The 16476-nt window shown below is 50.4% G+C and overlaps 6 protein-coding genes across 6 annotated transcripts; 5 read left to right on the forward strand and 1 right to left on the reverse strand.

Moving 5' to 3' along the window:
- Positions 1-891: 891 nt before the first annotated feature.
- Positions 892-2561, forward strand: CPAR01_11139 (uncharacterized protein; the record flags this gene model as incomplete). The annotated part of the gene is made up of 4 exons (XM_060495398.1): positions 892-956; positions 1438-1622; positions 1682-2211; positions 2358-2561. The coding sequence occupies 4 exons, from the start codon at positions 892-894 to the stop codon at positions 2559-2561; spliced, it is 984 nt and encodes a 327-aa protein (XP_060345746.1).
- A 1857-nt stretch (positions 2562-4418) lies between these two features.
- CPAR01_11140 (alcohol dehydrogenase GroES-like domain-containing protein) lies at positions 4419-5677 on the forward strand (the record flags this gene model as incomplete). The annotated part of the gene is made up of 4 exons (XM_060495399.1): positions 4419-4629; positions 4696-4857; positions 4930-5012; positions 5066-5677. 4 exons carry the CDS (start codon positions 4419-4421, stop codon positions 5675-5677), a joined length of 1068 nt encoding a protein of 355 aa, XP_060345747.1.
- A 279-nt stretch (positions 5678-5956) lies between these two features.
- On the reverse strand, positions 5957-7618 carry CPAR01_11141 (uncharacterized protein; the record flags this gene model as incomplete). The annotated part of the gene is made up of 3 exons (XM_060495400.1): positions 5957-6747; positions 6802-7373; positions 7437-7618. The coding sequence occupies 3 exons, from the start codon at positions 7616-7618 to the stop codon at positions 5957-5959; spliced, it is 1545 nt and encodes a 514-aa protein (XP_060345748.1).
- A 1796-nt stretch (positions 7619-9414) lies between these two features.
- On the forward strand, positions 9415-10743 carry CPAR01_11142 (uncharacterized protein; the record flags this gene model as incomplete). Its single annotated transcript, XM_060495401.1, has 3 exons — positions 9415-9726; positions 9783-10153; positions 10212-10743. 3 exons carry the CDS (start codon positions 9415-9417, stop codon positions 10741-10743), a joined length of 1215 nt encoding a protein of 404 aa, XP_060345749.1.
- An 895-nt stretch (positions 10744-11638) lies between these two features.
- On the forward strand, positions 11639-13084 carry CPAR01_11143 (MATE efflux family protein; the record flags this gene model as incomplete). The annotated part of the gene is made up of 1 exon (XM_060495402.1): positions 11639-13084. One exon carries the CDS (start codon positions 11639-11641, stop codon positions 13082-13084), a length of 1446 nt encoding a protein of 481 aa, XP_060345750.1.
- Positions 13085-13655: 571 nt separating this feature from the next.
- On the forward strand, positions 13656-15872 carry CPAR01_11144 (uncharacterized protein; the record flags this gene model as incomplete). The annotated part of the gene is made up of 1 exon (XM_060495403.1): positions 13656-15872. One exon carries the CDS (start codon positions 13656-13658, stop codon positions 15870-15872), a length of 2217 nt encoding a protein of 738 aa, XP_060345751.1.
- Between the last annotated feature and the right edge of the window lie 604 nt (positions 15873-16476).

The following is a 16476-nucleotide window of genomic DNA, read 5'->3' on the forward strand; positions in this document are numbered from 1 at the left end:
CTAAAGATTGGAAGGGCATTTATGCCGCCTCGCCTCCTGTCATAGTCAAACTCATCTTGAGTAAAAACCTTTTGTCTATTAAATAAGGTCTAAGTGCGACGTGCGGACATTCATGATATCAACCATGCCTTTACTTCAGCGTCTCGGCTCTCCTCTTAGTAATATTACATGTCAATCCCGTATTGATAACAAGCACTTGGCAGCTCCATTTTACTATTCCGATCCCGTTGGAAAGAACTCAAGATCGGCGCACTTCGTTCAGCTCATCCTCTACAGGCTAAATACTGACTCTTTAGTTTCCAGGCCGCCTGGATGAGGAATCCAGGAAATCTTCAGGTGAACGAACGACTAGAATGCTATCATTTCTTTCGGTTTGACTGCAATTTCCAACCGAAAGATTTGAAAAGTCATAACCGAATGTCGGTTCAATAGCTAGCTCGACCATCCACGCTGATGCCTTCGAAAACCTTGAACGAACCAGGCTCTACCGGCTTCAGTAACCATTGATTCAAGGCCACCTGGAATCAACGCGCAAAAAGTGGAAATACCCCCACGGATTGAACGTGACAATCGATATGATACCTCAAAACTTGGCATTTTCCCACGTCTCAGGTTAGTAAAGATCGCTACCAAAAGCCTTGCTTGATATAAGTCCCGTAGGATCGGACAGCCTCATTATGTTGGTCGAGGCACACCAACTCTCAATTGTGCATAGCGATTCGTCGAATCAATAAGATGAGCATGCGCGTTGCAATATTTCGGCTAGCAACATGCTGCATAATCATGGATCAAGCAGCAATATTGCATGCAATAAGGTCCATCCGAAGTGAAAGTGCACTTTTGTCAGCCTGGTTTTGGTTTACCCCTGTTATGCAGTGAGCCCGATCCGCCATGCCGCTCGCCATCGTCGTTGGATTTCTTCTTCTTAAAGTCCAACATCTGGGTATCCCCAATCCGTTTGATGGCCATGAGCTTCTTCCTAAGCCTTGAACATCTGATAGGGCAATGGAGGAGTGCATGTTCAAAAAGCACTTGGCGAAATGTCGCCATGTCACTGAAGCAACGACTTATCTCACGCTCTACAACTACACAGCAAGTCCCTGTCCCCATTGATTCGCTTTCTTGCAACAATATCCTGACCGTTCTGGCATGACTTAGGATCCATCTTTGAACGCGTTGAGAGAAGGAGATTTGACTCTTGACAACCTTAATGACTTTATATACGAGCAGGTGAGACTTTTAACCCCCTTTAATTCTCTGACTACTCTTACCAGCCATCCTTTTGCTACAAAAAGATTCCTTAGCACTAAAGACTATCGAAGGGCGAGTTCCATCCACCGGTCGTAGAAGAAGAAAGCAAACTTTCGAGCAAGCTTCGTTTAATGTCAGGACAGACTTCGAATGGCGAATGCCACAGTGACTGACATTTCGAGATAGCATTCAGAAAGATGCCAAGGATTTGGAAACCTTCACACCGCTGAAGATTCCACTGCCACCAGCACATTATCAGCAAATGCTCAAATGCTTACGGCTCCCACTGCACGCCGTCGAATTGACCACCTTTCTTGGACCTCTCTTCTGGTACAGATATGTTCTTCTTGAAGACGATGATCCTCACCTTCGTAAGCATTCACGACCTTATACTCATAGCCTCAAAGCTCTGGACTCACTTCGTATTTAGAGATGGTCTTTGGAAAGCATGATAGCCGTAAGAAGACTGGAACCCGCGGCTGGGAACTGATTCTATCATATTCTTTCAAGCGGCGCGAGACCACAGGCTTCGTCAAATGGACACCTACCGCCGATATCGTTGAGTGCTTGTCCAATTTGCGAGATTGTGTTCTTGACATATGCCATCCACTTCTCATCCCCAGCATCATCATGTCTGATCTCGTAGCGACATCTGACGAAGTGAAACAACGAGAAGCCCGAACTAGCATTCGACAACTAGAAAAAGCAATCAGTGTCAATGACGATACAACAGGCTTTTACTACTCAAAGGACGGCACCATCGACTTGCGCACAGTCGCAAGTGATCTCACAGAACACCACAGAAGAATTCTTCATAGACCACCCAAACTTTACTCCAAGGTCATTGATGCTTTGGAAGCTGACACAGATTGCTTCTGGGCACATATCGACCCTACTGATAAGACCAAAGCGTTGGATCGGCTCCATGCGACTTTGAAGGACCGTTTTCATTGTCACAGAGTACGACTCGTCAGGTTGGAGAAATACGTTTCCATATCCGTGGAACGCTTGAATATCCAACGAAGCATGGTCAGAGATATACCTACGCATTATATACCTTTAGCTAGTAAGGGTCGCGAAACGTTTACTAACTAAAAGTACCTTAGGTTTCTTTCATTACGGCCGAAATTGCACAGAAGGATGCGAAATTGAACCTCAAGATAGCAGGAGATCAGAGAAAGATAGCTCATGCTAGTAAGAGCGATAGTCAGGCAATGAAGGCCCTTTCTCTTCTCGGTGCTGCTTTTCTGCCTGGCACATTCATCGCCTCCATTTTCAGCATGTCATTTTTCGACTTCCAGACTCGTTAGTATCAGCGCCCTTTTAATTGTTTCCGTATTGTTCAATACTGAGACTTTCATATGATAGAAGCTCATGTTTCGTCCAAGATTTGGATTTACTTCGCGTTTATGGTCCCGTTGACCACGGCAGTCCTTCTTGGTTGGCTCTTCTGGGATCATAAGCGAAGAAGATTGCAACACTTGACAAGGTCATCTTCCAATAACAGCGGCTCTGACACAGAGAAGGCAATCATGTTTGAAATATCCAAGAGAGCGTGAACAGACTCGGCAGTTGTGTTCACTAGCTTCTAAAGGTCGTTATTTTGTTTGCGGGCTGCGAGAAACATACCCTGGTTCAAAACCATTTGGGAATTTCCGCATCTTTTCGGTCGCATTTGTCCGATTTCTCCAATACAGCCACTCAGAATTTCAAGCCCACAGGTAGTTTACTCTGCGCCTCTCTTTGCGACTGAACGTAAACTTCAAGGTCATCATCAATCGAGACCCGGAGCCGAGAGTGGGGCTGGCGGGTAACTTCGGGCCCATATTGAAGTCGGAGCCGAGAAGGCCGGCTGGACTTTGCAAGTAAGCGATGGGGTCTTGCGCTGTACATGCCAGCTCGTGCTGCTTCTTCTGGTTGTAGGCATTGAACATTCGTTCACATCGGGACATGCCATAACAGTGGAGACTCGACGTAGTAGCATAGGGATGTTGCATGACTGGGACGCGCAGCAGTGGCGACGATAATGAAGCTACAGAAGGAATACCTTATCTCATCAAGGTTCCCCGTTACCTGCGAACAGATACGTCGTATCGAATCGAGCTAGTCGCCGAATTCTACGCAGCATGAATAGGAATATGGGGGGTTCAGTTACAGAGAAGGAGCTGAGAGTATTGGAATAATCTGCACATTGTCGGTGGGCTTGTAGGCTTGTTCGATCTTGGCGATGAAGACAACAGTCTAGCACAGCCACGATGATTTCATAACCGCGTATGCTGTCCGAGAGACAAGAGAAATCTCCACGCCTATCACATGGCACTGACCGCTTCACTTCTGTCTGCCCTGAGTAGAATATCTGACCTTTACGCAGTACAACCTGCCAGTTTTTGGGATAATACTCTACAACATTCTTATCTACAAGCCTGAAGAAGGTAAAGTCTTTGAATCGCCCAGTCCAGCTCGGCTGCCGATCATATTGGAGTCGACTTCCGAGGGTTGGCATGAATAGCGAACAGCAAGAGACGGACTTTGGGAATCTGCGCAGCTTTCGGACAAAAAACACCTTGGTTCATTGATTGAGATTCGGGCAACCAGATGTCGGAGAAGCAGAATTTCATCTTAATACCTTCAAATTTCCACAAGGAGTTGTTCTGGCAAGAATCTTTCCTGTTTCCCTACAGTGGCTATGAAAGACGGCTGCAAGGATCTATGCGGTCGTCCAATGGGAGGCCATTCTATGCTCGATTCACCTTGTATTAGGACAAGTGGGCCGTTGCCAAATGCAATACCGAGCGAACTACCGCGCTGATATGTTGAACTAAGCTTGGGTTGACATATGCTTAAATCCGGTGGGTACGGCCTCGGTCCGTTCTCAACCTCGATGGCACCATCACTATCAGTGGACAAATGATAGAATCACAACTTTGGACGTGTATCATTCGTCAACAAGAATAGCTACTGCTGCCGCGTCATGCCCATACGGAAGTTGCTATGCTCTGCAGATCATGAGCCTCAAGTTGACTTCCGAACCTCTGAGGACAAGAGCCGAATAGACCGAGGTTTGTTCGTTATTTAATCCAAATACTGCCTGGCTTGAGGGCTGAAAATGCAGTTCAATCACCATTGTCAGTTCCTTGACCTCGAGAAAACGTCTAAACTTGAACACTATGTCGCTTAGCTTTCTCAACAGCACCATGCGCGCTGCCGTCATGACGGGGCCGTATCAAGTTCATATTGATCAGTTCCCAGTACCACGCATCATCAATACGACTGGCGCAGTAGCTCGGTTCACAACTTCGGCGCTTTGTGGTTCAGACCTGAACCGTTATCATGGCTATATAGGAGGGGAGCCACCGTGTGCGCTGCGCCACGAAGCTAGTATGAACTTACTTCTCGGGCAAGAGTATGTCCTACTCAACCACATGAAAGCTAACAGTTATACAGTGGGATATATTGAGTTCATTGGTAGTGGTGCATCATATTTAGAGGTGGGACAATATGTCATCATTCCAGATGATGGCGCTACTGGACACATCGATATTGGAGTTGCGACTGAACCTCGCATGGGCCTAGCCTTCGGAGGTCTAAACGGAGGTCTCCAAGGTTGTAACTCGGATTCTCCTCAAACGTTTTGATTCTTCGTTACTAATGATGCTTGACCAGCTCCTTACGCCTGAGTACCGTTCGCCGACATGGCTCTTATCCCCGTCCCCTTGACCGCCGAGACCACCAACACCAGCATCGAACAAGACTACCTGACCGTTTCCGATGTCTTCTCCATCGGATGGATTGCTGTCACTAAATTGAATTTGAGCCTTACGACACTGTTGCTGTATTTGGCGCTGGTCCCGTGGGCCTGCTTGCTGCGTACTCCGCCATACTTCGCGGGGCATCTCGGGTGTACAGCATAGACCATGTCCCCATGAGACTTGAGAAGGCCGCATCCATCGGAGCCGTGCCCATCAACTCCATGGACAGTGATCCCGTACAGCAGATTCTCGCATACGAGCCCGGCGGTGTCATCCGAGCCGTCGACGCCGTCAGTATGGAAGCCATCACTGCCAACGGTACAATGCAGCAAAACATCGTGCTGAATCAGATGGTCGAACTCGTCGCTGCAGGGGGCGAAATTGGCCAGATTGGAATCTACCTGGCCCAAACAAACGCTGGTTTGGCTCCGAATGCAGAGAGAATCACGCCGGAAGCCTCGTTTCCCCTCACCCAGTTCTTTTCGAAGGGTATCAGATACGAAGGTGGTATCACAGATCCCGAGACTGTTGCTGGGGAGCTCGTCACCTTGATTTTCAGAGGTATGGCGAAACCAGGCTTCGTGGCTAGCGCATCTATCGGCATTGAGGAAGTCCCTACGTACTATGGGCGGTTGAGCAATCAACAGGAGCTCAAGGTATTCATCAAGTTCCCTTGAATAAGTAATGAACTCGATGACCGACTAGCCTGTATAAATGGGCTGAGTGCATCTGCAAGATATCCAAGCACCCTTTCTGGTCCTTGGGGTCACGGGTTGTATCCATCCTCTCGACATGTAGACTCAAAGAGTTTACTTGCGAGGAGTCGACGGGCTTTGCGGAAGCACAAGTTTCAAGAGCACGGTATATCTGACTAGACGTTGCTCTCACTAGGTAAACTTCAACTCCTTGTACATATTACGTAGTTGGAATAACTTGAGACTGGCTGCCTGTTCTCATCAAGACTTATCCATGACCAGATCCAAAATTGTAAGATTTGGCCCAGTCCATCTCTTCCCTTTGATGAACCATAGACCTACTGCAACCAGCAGGACGAAGACCATGACTGGTCCGCAATAATTCATGTTCTCTGCAGTTACAGGAATCGTCGAAGGGAAAGGTAGGAATACAATGACATAAAGGGTGTAGACCAAGGCAAACGAGTTGATATAAAGACCGAACCGACCAAGGTTCCACTCTCCTAGTTCGACACCTCCTTTGGAAGAGAAGCGAGCGTACAACATGCTGCTGATTGCGATCGCATAGCTGAGGTAGAGAGCCATGGATGAGAGGGAAGTGATAGCGCCGAAAGCAACGTAACTCGAACTTCCAATATTGAGAAGACAAAGAGCACAAACAATGAACACCGTGACGATAATGGCGCGAATCGGTACGCGGTGCTTTGGGTGGACGTATGCCAGATAAGCAGGCATGCCTCCGTCCCTGGACCAGGCCCAAGTGAGACGGGATACGGATGCGATGTTGGCCAAGTTGACGCTAAACGAGACGACGAAGAGGCTGGTGATCATGGCCGTCGTGGCGCCCTTGGAGCCGGTAATGCTGAGAAGAATGGTGAGAATAGGACTAGCCGAGTTGAGGGCGTCGTCGATTGAGCCCATTGAGACGAGAATGACGCAGACCATGATGAAGCCAAGGCATCCGTTCATAAAGATGGACCAGAACATGGCACGAGGGACCGCAGACTTGGCCTTTCGGATTTCCTCGCTCATGTGAATGGCACTGTCGAACCCTAGACAGATTGTCAGTCAAAACGTTGGATTATCTCTGGAAGATTGGCTCATACCGGTGAAACTCCAAACACAAGTCAACATGCCGAGATTCCAAGCAATGAAGTTATCCGTCCATCCAGACGCAATGCTGGTTTCCAAGAAGAAGCTGCTCGAGTGTCGAGTCCCCATCACGGCCAAAACCACAACAAAGACGACGAACAAGCAGACATGAAGAACTCCAGCCACAAGCTCAACCCACGGGATCACTCTAAAGCAGTACGTGTTCATCAAACCCTGAATAACGCACATAGCGATGACGAGCACCGAGGTGTGCCAACCTCCCGGCTCATAGTTGGGGTGATTCAGCTCAATCATAGACTCCAGGAGAATGATGGTGACGTTCGCAATGCCAGCAAGGAGCGACACATAACCAAACCACGTCGACCAACCCTGGATCCAGGTTGCGAAGCGCTTGACGCGTGCGGGTGCGAGGTGGAACGTCCAGTGGTACTGGGCACCGGCGACAGGTTGGATTGAGGCCATCTCGCCCAACGAAGCGGCTTGTGCGATGGCTCCGCAAAACACTATGACGAAGCTGAAGATGAATGTTTGAGGACCGCCGTTGTAGAGTGCAAAGTACATGTTTCTTGGGATGGAGTCAGACCAAGCACGGCCATGAATCTTTAGAGCGGATCGACAGTATACTTACGTGCACATGCCTTCCCATAAGGCCATGTAGGTCAACGAAAATGCGAAGAGCTGGGAGAAGGAGAACACTCTCCGCGTCCGCGTCTGGTTGTAGACTTCGGACCCATGTTTTGACTCGTTTGCGTCAATCTGACTGGCGTTTTTGGCGGCGGGCTGCAGCTCGATTGCTTCTGCGGGAGCCATGACGAGATGCTCGAGAGACCAATTGAGGCAGTGATAGAAGGGAAGTCAACAACAAGAAAGCGTTCTGAGTTTTCTTGATGTAAAAATGAGGATGAATGATATGCTTTCGATCCGCGGCATATGTAAGAGTCTCTTCAAGGAGTCGAGTTGGGGAAGATCAAAAGAGCCGGGCAGCACCTCCACAGCCTTGGCCAAATGCTGCACCATATGCACATAAATATCAGCAGGTGTAGCTACAGACGAGAGAAATGTGAGACAATGACCCCAGTAGCCGCAGTAAGCTTGCAGATGGATGGGCGACTCTGAACCTAGGGAAAGATTGGCGAAGGGAGTATCCGGATCATCTCCTTTGATGCAGCTACGGCTGGCGGTTGGAAATCAGTACCGACGAGGATTCAATCAAAATTCGGACTAGGTCCCGCTGAATATGCATGTTGAAGTAAACACTGCTTCCTCGATGGGAACTATTACCGACCAACAGGTGGCCTCCGCGGTGGGTTCGAGCCGGGGTTCCTGCATGCCGGGAGGGGTTCGACCACACGGACTCTACCCGTACCGTTCCCGGGGCTACTCGGCATCACCGAACCCTCCAAACTTTACAGTTGGATCGATCACATATGGTCTCTGCCGGTCAGATTCCGTTGTGGTCATCACTTCGTTAGTCGTGGGCTGAAGAATACCCGGGTACCAGGGTTACGCTGCTTTGCGCCCATGTATTCGTCACTTCTTTGTGCGATCTCCCAGCGCGACTCAGGGTGAAGGAATCGATATCCAAGGTACCTGCGGGTATTCTACCTCCGATCCTAGGTGAGTCTGGTCCGGATGTCTGAGCTCCTCTGCAGAGAATGTAACCCGACTCATTGATCGATCTCACAACGATGGTCTGGATGCTTGCATGTGGCTGGGGTCTAGGAACTGCTGTCTTCTGAGAGGCATGTGTCCGAGCCAATGAACGCAGTGAAGACTAATTGGGCATAATCAAGTTGGAGAGGAAACTTTGCCAGGTTACGCGCGGAAGCTTACTACTTTACGTGCCATTTCAAAAAGTACGCACTAGAGTCTGGATACGGGCACATGAAGTGTGATGTTTCCAATAGTCCCAACGAAGCCTGCCATGTTGATCTTAAGGACCAGACTCAAGATGAGTTCAATTTAACTGCTCGACATCTCATTTGGTCTTTTGACTCCACATCATATGTACCACGAAACTTCTCGTCATATCAGATGTTGGCCCACAGGCAAACTTCGCTTCCATCCTTGCAACACGTAACAGAACCACAATAGAAATTTCACCCCGCGCACACAGAGAGGGTTTTTTGAGAACCCGACGGAAGGACTCGAACTATGTAATAATCTCGAAGATTTGGTAGGCAGTCTGTCACCCTTCTTACGCACGAAAGAGAAGGCTCCGCCATGTGGGACTTCCAGGCACATGTGTTACCTGTACTTAGCAAGTGCACATGTATGTTTAACTCACTCAAGACACGACGGAGTTCACACACCAGCATGTTTGGGCCGAGCAACCCTACTTTAGATTCAGTGTTGGTTGATTTGCTCGACACATGGCACGGAGCTGCTGTGTAGATCTTCGCAAACTACTCCGGATTCTGATCAGAACGCCGGGCTGTTGGATTGATGATGAATTGCCCACACAATTACCATGGGCCTGTCTTCCCCCCCCCCCCCTCGTAGCTCATGGTGCTTATTGATTACAAAGTTCAAACACTCTGCAACCCCATCAAGGAAACAGTAAAACCACAAGGGGGAGGCTCAACTAAATCCTTTTAGCGAAGATCATGTCAATGGACCAGCCGAGTATGGCAGTCGACATTCAACCAGATCCCCCATTCTACGCATTGACGGAAGACGATCAAGCTGCGCTAGTCGTTGTTGCCTCGCTCATCTTCCTCGTTTACGCCATCGTCGGAATATCTTTGAAGCTTATCATTCGTCTCAACATCACCTCTTTGAAGAGCCACGATGTAATATTATTAGTCGCGACCGGATTACTTCTCTCACAGACAGTCTGCATCATCATTGCTTGCAACCACGGACTAGGCCATCATCAAGATATAGTAGAGCCTCATGATCTCGAGGCATTTCACAAGGTATGCAGTCATATAGCAAGAGCAGAAGTAGAGACGAAATTGACCAAAAGTCATAGTTCTTCTACGCTTCCTCCATACTCGCGATTGCGATTGTCGCTAGCACGAAGATTTCACTATGCCTCCTCATTCACTCCATCAATAATCACGGACGACTGAATCTTGCAAACAAAGTACTCTTCGGTGCCATCGTTGCTTGGGGCATCTCCGGAATAACGATGACGGCCTTTCAATGCTCCCTACCGCAGCCGTGGCTTGCCACTGCTGGTAAGAAGTGCCCAGGCCGAGAGGATATTTTCCTCTACAACGGCGTGATGGACATCTTTACGGATGTTTGTCTATGTCTGCTTCCCGTCGCTATGATGTGGAAAGTGCAGACTGCGTTGAAGAGAAAGACAATGGTTGTTGCCCTTTTCATCACGCGCATCATGTAAGTTGCTCCAATATTTCAATTCAGCGATGTATCAATTGACAAATCTTTCGCACAGCATTCCCATAATCACGATTCCGAGACTGATTCACACAAATATCATGGTAACAGACTACACTGACACGACATGGAACGCTGTACATCACATCATATGGTTACAAGTCTCGCTAGGCATGTCAATCCTCACAGCATGCATCCCAAGTCTGAAGGGAGTCATCGACAGCCTCCTCGGGGCCACCTCCGTGGCCGCCATTCAGGCACCTTACCATTTGTCCTTGTCAGGCAAAGACGGCGGTAGACTTCAACCAACGACTTGGCCGATCGATAGCGGGTCCAACACGAGACCGGGGTCTCATCTGGCGAGCGGCGCAGGAGATTCGAGGATCGCGAGGGCTGGTTTGGCTAGAGTACCCGAGTGGTCGGTCGGTCGCAAGGTCCACGGTTATGCAGAGAAAGTAGCTTTCGGCCGCAGTGAGAGTGTGAGGAAATTGACTGAAGATGGAGAGTTTGGGGCGTCTTCTGATGAGAGGCGGAGATCGAGCTCACAAGAGGGGTCCATGAAGTCTGCTGAGGCTGACTTGCGATTGTAAATTGTATTTGCATAAGTTACAAGACCAACTATGTTAATTGAGCTCTTGGGGGAAATCATCTTGGTTTCGAGTCACAGCTCTGTGTATTCGGATAGTCTTCGGAGAGAAAAAGAATTCGTGACTCATCTCACTAGGGTTGGAGATAGAATCAGCCATGAGTGAGCTTGGCAAGACAATATCTCACAACTCTCTGGTCCTGCCTGTACAAATCCAATCAGATGAGTCAAATATGACCTGCAAGACGCTGAAGATCCGCGACAAATCGTTCTGATTCATTCGCGTACACGAGCACGGGAACTTTGATGAGAGCGAGTGGGCGAATGAGATCTCACACCAGTAACCCGAGGTGGCGCGATCCTACATAGTGCTGCGGGTTCGGGGATCCGGAGTAGTGGAGATGTATCCACCAGATTGATCCGCTTAGAGTACGTACAGTATCCGGAGTCGACGGGAATCGGAATGCATTGCCGGCGTGAAAACTTTCTCTTCTTGTTGCAGTCGCACGGACAGTTGTGTAAGCTGGCAGGGCTGTGTTCCTGACCTTGTCCTCCCCATTTCCATCCCTATTTATCCCTCGCATTCGCGGTGCAGAACGGCCCGATCCCAAGACGCGTTTGACACCACCCAATCCAGACGGAGAAAGTAAAGGAAAAAGAAGACAAAGGCAGACAACCATCCTGGAAGGACACACAGACTCCCTCTGATGCACCTCAGCTTTGGGCTAATCAAAGCAAACCTTACGGGAACCTAAAATCCTCAGCTGGGCCCCTGGCTGCTACCTTGAAGACTTAATTGAAAACCCAACACCTGCCACCTCACCTTTTTTCCGCCCTACCCTTCCCGTGTCATCTCACACCCTCGTTCTGCGACCGATAGTAGAGCCGTCCCCCCCGCCATGGACCCCCGCGACCGAGACGACCGCACCGGCGAGACCACGCCGCTGCTGTCGGATCAGCCGCATCACAAGCCGGACATTGAACCGGCGGGTAGCGGTGGTTGGCTGTCGGAAGCATGGCTCCTCTGTCGGTACTCATTACCGCTCATCGCCACCTATCTGCTACAATACTCGTTCACCGTCATCACAACATTCGTGGCTGGCCACCTCAGCGCCGATGACCTCGCCGCCGCTAGCATTGGTCTGACGACCATGAACATCATCGGCCTAGCTATCTACGAGGGCATGGCTACCGCCCTGGATACCCTCTGCGCCCAGGCCCACGGCTCTGGTCGCCTTACCGCCGTTGGCCTACATGTTCAACGCATGCTCATTCTCATGGCCCTCGCTACCGTCCCCATTGGGCTCTTCTGGGTCTTTTCGCCATCGGTTCTCTCCCTATTCGTCAAGCAGCACCACCTGGCCGTCAAGGCCGGCACGTTCCTCCGTGTCAGTTTGATCGGCATGCCCGGCTACGCCGCCTTCGAAGCCCTCAAGAGGTTCCTCCAGGCCCAGGGCGATTTCAAAAGCGCCATGGTCGTCCTCATTATCTGCGCCCCCATCAACGCCCTTCTCAGTTGGCTGTTCGCTTTCAAGCTGAACATGGGTCTGGAAGGCGCTGCCCTGGGCCAGGCTCTGGCCAACGACCTGCGTCCCGTCCTTCTGCTCATCTACATCGTCGTCTGGGGCCAGTGGTCGCACCAGTGCTGGGGTGGATTCTCTCGCAAGGCCTTCACTGAGTGGAGCGTGCCGGTGCGACTCTCCATCGCCGGATCGGCTGTCAATTTGGGCGAGTGGGCTGCCTTTGAAATCTTGACGCTCAGCACATCCTACCTGAGCACCGAGCATCTTGCCGCACAAACTATCTTGACGACCATCTCCGTCGTCATGTGGCACATCCCCTTCTCCATCTCGGTTGCCATCAGCACCCGCATCGGTCACTTGATCGGCGGCGGGCTCGTAGCGACCGCTCGGCGAGCCACAACCGTATACGCCATCGTCTTTACCGTCGTCGGTATCCTGGACGCCATTCTAATCTTCCTATTCCGCCACCAGCTCGCCCTTGTATTCTCCGAGGACGCCGAGGTCCAAAGGCTCACGTCCGACTCCATGCTTGCGGTTGCGGCTTTCCAGCTCATCGACTCCATCATCAGCGGATGCAACGGCGTGCTGCGGGGTCTCGGCCGGCAGGCGGTCGCGGCTTTTGTCGTATTTGCCGTGAACTATCTGGCTGCAGTACCGCTCGCGGTCTGGCTGGAGCTGGGATCACCAGGCCTAGAGTTGGATGGTGCCTGGATAGGCCTTGGTGGCGGCATGGTTGTCATCGCCATTATCGAGTGCATTTACATGAAGGTGATCCGATGGCAAGACTGTGTCGAAAGTGTGAGAGATAGAGAAGGCATGTAATGGATTCATTCCAATTCAACAAAAAGCGGACTAGCATAAAAATACCATAGACAAGTTGATTAGACTTTAGTATTCTCACGATACCTCGGCCCCCCCAACTGTAAGGAAACTTCATCTTGACCGCACCGTTATCCCTAGTTCCCTCTTGAGTGCGCCGCTAAAGAACACTATTTCGGTGACGTATGCAGCATGACAGCATTTGACATATGGTGGTGTTGAGACGGAGTCGCGTAAAGGAGAGACCACCTGGCGGGGACCACCTCAGCCCCTTTTCAGTGGGTCTTTGCCTTATGTCAGCGAGACTCCATTAGAACAGTGCGATGCACAGTCTTCACATCCAACCGTCGGCATGTTGAATGGACGACTTGCACCTTCACGTCTGCAACTATCTACACCCTGAAAGCACAACCTCAAACAGCAACCTGCCGGCTTGCCCTATTCCGACAACAAAGTTACCCAGGACTTTTAATCAATATCGAAGTCTTTTGACCACTGCCGCCGTTCAAGGCTGCCCAGCCAATCTCGCATCGCCACCAAATGGCGGTCCGTCGACGTTAAGAATAAGTACACGATGCCCGGCACCGGGGTCCAAGCCCATCCCGATGCTGCCCAGGAGCGGCCGCCTTGTACGGTCTGCTGCGATCTCGACAAGGCGCATATGCCTGGATCTGTCGACTCCAGGGAATTTTCCTGCGATCTTAGGAGCATTATTAAGGCCGGTAAGAAGGGATGCCAAATATGTTACGCCATCAAAGTTGCTATCTTTTGGGCCAATAATGTCAACATTCCCAAGAAGAGGCTGATGCTTGATGATTCATACGCCGTCATTCACCTGTACGAGGCTATCTCTATCCAATCATTTGTCAAATATCGGAACTCCGCGAACAATGTCATTCTCGTGAAGGGCATAGTCGACTTGTTCACGAAACCAGGTGAGAAAGTGATGAACCTTGAGGGGGCTTTCAGGATGGATATTGACACATTCACAGGCAAGCCGCTGCCGTGGAAGTCTATCGGAGTCTCTAATGAGGTTCCTCTCAAACTACACTCTAAGCATCGGCAGAAGACGATCCGTGGATGGGTCGATGAATGCAATGCAACACACAAGACATGTGGCACGAGGATGTATCCGTCTGAGCCCGGTCTTGCTCCTCGGCGGTTTCTGGATCTTGGAAAAAGCCCGCGGAACGGTATCAAACTGGTCGACTCTTGTTCAGTCTCCGGGCCCTACATCACCGTCGTCCATGGCTACACCGGCCCGTTACCGGCTCCTTCATCGTTGACAACCTCGGAAAACTTCGACCAGCGCCAAAAGTCTTTGCAGTGGTGGCAAATACCTGTGGCCCTGCAAGAGACCATGACGGTCGCTAGCGAATTGGGTATCCAGTATGCTTGGGTCCAAGATTTCTGCGTCATTCAAGACATCGAGGAAGACGTAAACTGGCACTTGGCTCGAGAGGATATCATCTTCGGACGGTCATACCTCACTATCGCCTTGACAAGCGTTAAAGATCTCAGGCTGAGCAATTTCGGTCCCGAGCGACACAACAGCATAGCCGGCGTCGAAAACGCGGGTAGATCCGTTGCCATTCAAGTCAGTAAATTTGGCCGCACACACTACATTTATGCTCGGCAGAATATGCATTGGTATCACGCGGCATTCGCCAACAAGACCTTGTTGCGGCCCATGGATGATGACGAAGAATCAAATGTCTTCGAAGAACACCATGGACTCTTCCAGCATGCCCCTGCTTTCCAGCGCCTTTTGCTGTCTCGCAGGGTGCTTTATCTACACAAGTCAGAGCTAGTGTGGGACTGCCTTGAACGGCCCAGATGCGAGTGCGATAACCCAATGTACTTTGGACAAGGACAAAAGTTTGTACAGAACATCCTGAAGAAACCCACCTGGATCTCGCGCGGGGCCGTCGGGCCTCCTGACTATGTGCTCAAACTTTACAAAGCCCTAACGCCGGCCGACCCCGAAGAGAAGCTGGCAGTTGTCGCCGGCCTCTTTCGACACATCCTTCGTCTCAATGGAAGATCCCACTTCGCCGGGATCGCAGTAGACACACCTGAAGAGCTGTCGCTTGACCTTCTATGGACCACCCTGCCGCCTGAGAGGGCGCAACCGAACCAGCTTGACCAAGATTCCCCATCTATCCCAGACGCATATCGACATCACACCAGTCGCATCCCGTCATGGTCCTGGGCATCCATGGTTCTGAGCAAGGGAACTACATTTGGAGGAGCCTCACAGCTGTCGCCAGGCTACACATTCGACTCGTTCGATCGCAGTATGTCATTCGGCTCAGTGGGAATGTTCTACGACGAGTTGCCCGGATCCGACGATAGTCTGCTAGCCACCAACTACCGCATAAAAGCCAAAGCGGCGATTCGACCGATCACTGCCGTGCCACCGATGGGCAGAAGACCCCTAATCCCACATCTGTTTAGCTGTTACGACGGTGATCCCTTGGATCGCAATTCTCACATGATATTCCGGTTTCTGCCGGATTGCGCGAGGCTTCGCGGTTCGTTCCAAGCCAGTGATGGGTTCAAATGTTACATTATGCTGCTAGGCATCGTGACGCCAGTTGGGCATGACCGGGAGGGACCAATCAACCAGTCTTGTACCTGTGCACATACTGAATACCACATGCAAGTTGGCTTGGTCCTGCGAGAATCGCTGCGGAATGAGGGTGCATTCGAGCGGATTGGGACGTTTGCAGTACCGGAAAGTCGCGGCATGTTCTTGAGAGTCGTGCCGCGTGACTTGACCCTAGTCTGATGCAGAATGGATGGCTTTTTTTTTAGCTGCTGGGGGGACTTTTTGTTATGCCAAGGTCGGCATAAATCAATCCCAATTTCCAAAGAATGACAAGACAACCTCGATGATTGTTTCCTTCATGGAAAGAAAGTAGGACGACTTCTAAAAATGCTAGATATGCTGGTAGTTGAAGGTCGTCGGAAGTGGGGCACAGCCCGGCCATGAACTGATATGTCCGGCTCTCTGATGCAAGTGATAGGAAGCACGCAACAATGGAAACATTGATAGGTGTCTAAATTCTTTTAACTTATCTCAAGTGTTGATGATTGACGTTTCCGTTATGCCTTTGAGCACTTGACACTAGGCACACAGTTACAATTCGATGCACATGCAGAGCCTGACCAAGCCCCTCTCCATCCATCTGCTAGTAGCTGCCCGTACCTACTGCTAACTGCCGGACAGTCACAACACCAAAAGGGAGGACACTGCAAGCGAGAGGTGAAGTATCTCAAAATGCAAAAGAAGAGCCGCGATCGGTGGGACTCGAACCCACAGCCTTCCGATGATCTTTTACTCGTAAAAGTCGGACGCTCTGACCAAATTGAGCTACGAAAGCAACCGCTGT

The sequence above is a fragment of the Colletotrichum paranaense genome (genome assembly GCF_030867605.1).
Source record: "Colletotrichum paranaense strain IMI 384185 chromosome Unknown Scaffold_9.1, whole genome shotgun sequence".
In the NCBI taxonomy this organism is placed as follows: domain Eukaryota; kingdom Fungi; phylum Ascomycota; class Sordariomycetes; order Glomerellales; family Glomerellaceae; genus Colletotrichum; species Colletotrichum paranaense.